General features: G+C 40.2%; 1 protein-coding gene across 1 annotated transcript; it reads left to right on the forward strand.

Moving 5' to 3' along the window:
* The first annotated feature begins 2,981 nt into the window (after positions 1-2,981).
* NEUROG1 (neurogenin 1) lies at positions 2,982-5,641 on the forward strand. The gene is made up of 2 exons (XM_060240435.1): positions 2,982-3,428; positions 3,847-5,641. Exon 2 carries the CDS (start codon positions 3,848-3,850, stop codon positions 4,529-4,531), a length of 684 nt encoding a protein of 227 aa, XP_060096418.1. The 5' UTR covers positions 2,982-3,428; position 3,847; the 3' UTR covers positions 4,532-5,641.
* Positions 5,642-6,449: the final 808 nt, after the last annotated feature.

Raw genomic sequence — 6,449 nt, forward strand, 5'->3', positions numbered from 1 at the left:
CTTTCAATTCCTTTGCTGTTGTTTTGCTGGGATGTACAGAGCTCTGTTTAAAGTACATTTTGAAAAAAATATCAAAATGTGTTGACAAGGGGGTCTTTTTCTTTCACATATTTTATGTATTTAAATATTTATACCAGGCTGATTTCCAGGGCTATAGTCAGCTTATAAATTCAAACTTACTACATACAAAATGCAAGATAACCCCAAATAACCCCCTTCCCATTAAAAATACTACAGCTGACCCCATTAAAAGCAAAGCAAAGAAATCAACGCAAAGAAAAAAGAAAAAAGAAATCAAAGCTTTGCAAACCTCCTAAACACCTTCAGAGATGGTGTCCCCCCTCTCTCAGAGAGCTTCAACTGAAAAAGTATGAATTCTGATTTGTTCCAAGAGTACTGCTTTAAATTGGGGGGCTGCTAACAAGTGACAGCCTGAGACTGTAGTTGGCACATAGGTACATAAAGTATTTTACTCCAGGGCAAGTCTAGTTTTTTTAAAAAAATAGGGAGTCATATATTTGCATGCAAGTTACAGTTATGTTCAATAAAGTACTAGTTGTATAATTTATGGGAAAGAGGGCCATCTCACGTTCTGGGATGCCTTTCATTAAAGGAAATACAGCATGGTAACAGACCTTCCTCTAAATATATGGGTCTTAGGACATGAAGGGATTTAAAGGTCATAACTACCACTTTAAATTCAACTCGGAAACAAACTGGCAGCCAATATAGATGCTTTTAAACAGGTGAGATATGTTACTGCCACCTAGGTCCTGACAATAGGCCACTGCATTTGAATTACCTGCAATGACTTTTTTCACATCTCTATTAATATTACACTATAAAATTACTTTTAATTTGAGCTATTAATAGTTGCCATATGACCATTAGTAATATGGCAATTATAGTCAATTATAGTCAAGCGGCCCCATGGCGCAGAGTGGTAAAGCAGCATTACTGCAGTACTGTGGTCTGAACTCTGCTCATGACCTGAGTTCGATTCTGGCGGAAGCTGGATTCAGGTAGCCGGCCCAAGGTTGACTCAGCCTTCCTTCTGAGGTCGGTAAAATGAGTACTCAGCTTGCTGGGGGGAAAGTGTAGATGACTGGGGAAGGCAATGGCAAACCACCCCGTAAAAAGTCTGCTGTGAAAACGTTGTGATGCGACGTCACCCCAGAGTTGGAAACGACTGGTGCTTGCACAGGGGACCTTTCCTTTTTTTCCTATAGTCAATTTACTAAAAGGCTGTCAGATATTTTTATGTCCCTCATTCCTTTCTGCAGCACTTGTAGGCATGTGAATACCAATTCATGGAGGGAATCTTCAAGAGAAATTATATCCCAGTATTTTACTACAAATTTCCCATGGAGTACCATTTGTTCCTGCTGCAGAGAACGCTGTAGAGTAACAAATTCTTCCTGTTTCCATAGAATGGTGATTGACAGTGGAAACAGGAAGAATTGGTGCTCTTCAATTCAGTTCTTTGTAGTTTGGTATTCCATGGGAAATATGTGGTGCAATACTGGGATAGGAGATCATGAAGCCAGTCAATTGACTAGCTCTTCTGATAATCACACAACTGATCCTTCTAATCAGGGTTTTTTTTTTTAAAGGAACCATATACTCGTTTGACTTGATAAACATACCAGGGTCTTGGAAAAAAAATATTTATGAAAGACTTAAAGATTTTGGCCAACCTGAAGCAGGGGACAAAGGTGAAAGTGGAAAGCAGTGTATCTGGAGCCAGGTGCAGGTCATTGCACCCTGCAGCAGGGGGGAAAAATCCCAGCACTGTCTTATAGTTTTGTATGAATGTACATACTTTTATACCAGAACATGCACAAAATGTTACTTTCACTATGTATGTGAATAAAATAGATAAAATACATGTAAACTATAGCACACATACCTATTTTTATACATGTCCATTAACTATTGTTCACTGAAAGGGGTAGATGTTCTAATAGTAAAAGGTCACCAGAAATGATGCCATTGTATCACTGGAAATGCTCTAGAATTTAGGTAAATTTAGTTTTCTGAATGCTAGAGTGTCACCAGTGGTTTAAAAAAAGATGTAGCACTTTGCGAGGCATTGAGTGACCTTGCACCAGTCACATACTCTCAGCTTTAACTACCTCAAGAGGGTTGTTGTGAGGATAAAAGGGAGAATACTGTGAGCCATTTTGGGACCTCAATGGGGTTGAAAGTGTGATTTAAATGACTAAAGTTTACAATGAAGAAAGCACAATATGAAAAACAGAATGAACGTTTCTTGCTAGGTAGGAAACAAGAAGCCTTTGAATTGTAACAGAAGTTACGTGTTATCATTTCGAATTCCAACTCAAAAGAAAAACATAAATTCCATAATAAAGCATAGCGAGATGGTGTGAACTTAGCCAAAAGCATCACTGTTTTGAAGTATTGTCAGTTCTCTGAGTAAAATACTTCTGGAGCAAGTGAACAATCCCACTGACCTAATAGAGTTCCGTCAAAGGTTTGTTAGTTTAAAAACGAGCACAGGATGAAACCTGTAACTTTAAGATATGGCTCTGGACACAATTAATTTCTGAACTGATTTAAACAACAAAATATCCCATCCAATGCAGCCCAGGCCTGTCTGCCACTTGTTGAGGTGGCTGATCAAGGGCCCAATCCTGTGCTTTGATATTATTTTCCCCATATGCTGTGTCCCGAGCTATGAAGATATTATTTCTCTCCTGATGCCTTTATTTTTGTCAGGTCATGCTTTATTCAAGAAGGTGTAGAGAAAGACCCCCTGAAAGAGCCTGTGGCCCCACATTCCTGCGTGGTGCAGCTCTCAATGCCTTGGAACAGGCTGTTTTAGGCAAGAGGTTGTAGCTCTCCCTCACTTCCAAAGGCTCCTTTCGGGACTTGTGCCTCTGGCCCTCGGGCTAATCACTTTGTTCCTCCTTCCTCCTCCCCCCTCCCCTTTTAATAGACTAATGAAGCTCAAACAAGTTGGCTTAGCCTAGTGATAGCTCACGTGGCTCTCAGGTCGTTCCTTCTTGCCATTGGGCTTCAGTAATTATAGGCACACTCCCGGGAGGGAGCTGAGCTCTGGGAGCATATATTATGCAAATAAGGGAAAGTGCAGCACGGGGCAGACCTGATGCCTCGATTCATTCATTCCGCCAGAGCTTGCTGGGGGGGAAACAGCTAAGGAAGGAGGGGGGGGTATCTATTGTTTTACAGGATATATAAGATGTCTGAAGCCAGTCGTGTGCCAAACTTGCTGCTCACACGACTTGATAGCGGCAGAGATCACTTCAGAGACAAGAGCTGTCGCGTGTCATTCCTCTCGCTTTTCTTTTCTCCAGGACTTCCAAGAATTCAAGTTTTCCTTCTCTTCAGGTTACACTTGGAAACTTGGCGTGCGTGTATGTGCGGACTGCCGCCCTGACAACCAAGTGAGTATGAAGGAAACAGGCAGAAAACAGATCAGTGGAACTGTAGATTAGATTTCACAGATAAGGGAATGAAAATCGCTTTTCCAAAGAGTTTTATATTTCAGTTACTCAACTACACTGTCCTAAGAGGGAGTAACACAACACAGTACTATGGTTATGTCCTCCATTTTCCATTAATTTCTTAGTATAATTTAATTTTCAGAAAAACTTTCCAACATTGCTTATGTTCAAATTTGAGGTGGTTTTTTTTTAAAAAAAATCATGGCTACTATTTTGAAATAATTTGTTATCTAGTCATTTTTTTTTGTTCTCTGATTTTTTTCCCCTTTGGTATCGCTTTACATTTTCTTTTTGGGTTCTTAGCCCTTGCATCTTAATGTAGAGTAACTAATGATGTCTCATTTCCTTAACCCTCCAGGATGTCCTCTGCCTTGGAGACCAGTTACTCTGACCTTGAGAACAGCAGTGATGTGTCCTTTTGCCTCACTGATGATGAAGGGAATTTCAGCAGCCTTCCAGCTCCTTCCCCGGCCTCTCCAAAGCATGACACTTCCCCAGAGCACATCCCCAAGAAGTGCGAAGAAGAGAAAGAAAGGAAGAGGCGGCGAGGCCGCACCAAGGTCAAGAACGAAGCTGTCCTTCACACGATCAAAAAGACTAGGCGGGTCAAGGCAAATGACAGGGAGAGGAATCGCATGCACAACCTCAATGCAGCACTGGATGAACTTAGGAGTGTCCTGCCAACCTTTCCAGATGACACCAAGCTGACCAAGATAGAAACTCTGCGCTTTGCCTACAACTACATCTGGGCCCTCTCTGAGACTCTAAGACTGGCTGATCAGTGCCTCCAGAAACCACCCAAAGAAATGCTTCTGCCCAGCTACTTGAGTTCCACAGACCCTCCTAGCCCTGGCAGTGATGCAGGCTCCTGGATGTCCACTGCATCTCCTTCCACCTCCTCTCTTTCTGCCTGCATATCCAACCCTAGTAGTCCAGCAGCCTCTGAAGATTGTTGTTATGGGCGCACAGAGAAATTCTTCTCCTTCCATAGCCTCCCTAAAGACTTATTACAGACCTCCTCTTGCTTTGTGCAGTACCATTAGGGGAAGGCACTTTAGGGTGAGAGGAGTCTACTTGTTCCCACAGAAGCAAAAACTCCTTTTTCTTTTAGTTACCAAGATTGGTCAGTACTTGCTTAGCCTGATGAACTTTCTAGTTAAGATTTAGGTACCACAAAGAAACAGGGTAGGGAGAGTGGATTTTTGGCTTTTAAAAACCCAAGCTTCTGAGTTTTATGTTATTTCCCATCAAAAGTCAAAGTTATATGATCTGTTTACATAGCAATGCAGCTAGGAGAGTTTGGGAAATATAGATGATGTGACAACATAAGGCCAGGTTTAGACCAGTCTTTATTGTACTATTTGAACAGATCCCCATTTGGCTGAAACAGTAACAGAATCTAGGCCACAATATGATTATATTTTCCCTTCTGCCCTTTGCTTGCTTTCTTCTCCCTTATTTGCACTTTCTTGAAACTTCACAAATCCCACTTTGTTTCATTCCTTTTCACTGGCCTAAGCTCTTGGGCATCAATGTGATTTAGAAAAGGGAAGAAAAGGGACAGATTTGCTGCTACAAACAAGGTGAAAAGTCAATTTTACAATTTGTAGAACTCTAATGAAGAAAAATGAGCATGAAAATTTGGTTTGAACGCCCTGACAATACAATGAAAAGGCTTAGGGAGGGCTGATACAGCTGGGTGCGCAGGGCTGTTTGCTGGGTATGTAGCACTGCAGATTTGTGGTGAATATAATGGGCCTGGATGGAACTTAGTTTCTCCCTGGTGGAACTCTGATCCCTAACATGATCAGTCCCTGAAGAGGGCAGACAAGGAACTAGGTTCATGCATTATGGATCTTGACCTCCACCGCGGCTGTCCTGTTTTCGAGTAGGACTAGACATGTGGCATTCATTGAGTCTGATGCTAGTTTAATTTATTCAAGGATTTTCATTCATATGAAAATTGTATTTTTTGTACATAAAGAGCTTTATCCTTATTATTATGTCAATGTTTTCAAAGAATAAAACAAAATGGTGTACTTTTTAAAAAGAAAAACTCTTGTAAATAAATTTTTAAAAGATTTGTAACTTCGGTGAATGTGGGTTAATTCTTTTCAGAAGTTGTATTTTTAATAAAACAAATCTAAAGAGAAGTTGTTACATTTTAGTGATAATTAAGAGAAAGCATGTGGTGGCTCAAGCATCAGAAATAAAAAGCAGTTGCCTATGAAACAATCAGCAGACACCATAGAATTCTCATACATCACCTAAACTGGAGCGCAAGCATAGGTAATTAACAATTACAATGCAGCAAATTAAAATTGGTGACTGTGGTTTAGCTCCCAGGAAGAGACTACCTGTGGGGATACAAGTCCTGCAAAAAAGAGTTCCCTTTGGTGTAATGAAACATCAGCTGGCAACAGATTTTCAAAGAAAGGGGATTAAAAGGATCAATAAAAAGTGACAACTGTGCTGAAAGTGTGAAGTGACAGGTGGATGTCTGGAGCCCTGGATTTGGAAATCTTTATATTTTTAGACTTTATGAAGGGATCTTGCAGCTCCCTTTAAAGATCTGAACACTATAATCCTTTAAATATATTAATCTTGGATTAAATTTACATGATGCATCAAGGTATTAACATATTTTAAATAAAATTTCTGTTGAGAAACCATATATCCATTTCTTACGAGAGTGTCAGATGCTCAATTGCTTCCTCTTTTTTTCCAATTTAGGAGCTCTTTGTCTCTCAACAAATACGTAAGTTAATCCACATTTCCTCTGGTAATGCAAACACATATATTTTCATGGTATACACTAAGCAAATTTGTATTGTGTGATCTGCCTCCAAAAACTTAGTGAGAGTCACTTCATTCTATCCTCACAGGCTTGCTTTTACTATTACTGGTAATAAGCCTGTGACATAGCAGAGATTGAGAAAAGAGATTAACCTAATTTAATTA

This window comes from Heteronotia binoei, chromosome 5 (assembly GCF_032191835.1).
Source record: "Heteronotia binoei isolate CCM8104 ecotype False Entrance Well chromosome 5, APGP_CSIRO_Hbin_v1, whole genome shotgun sequence".
Lineage (NCBI taxonomy): Eukaryota > Metazoa > Chordata > Lepidosauria > Squamata > Gekkonidae > Heteronotia > Heteronotia binoei.

Coding starts and splice junctions, on each gene's coding strand:
- NEUROG1 (XM_060240435.1), top strand. CDS start 3,848: ATGTCCTCTGCCTTGGAGACCAGTTACTCTGACCTTGAGAACAGCAGT.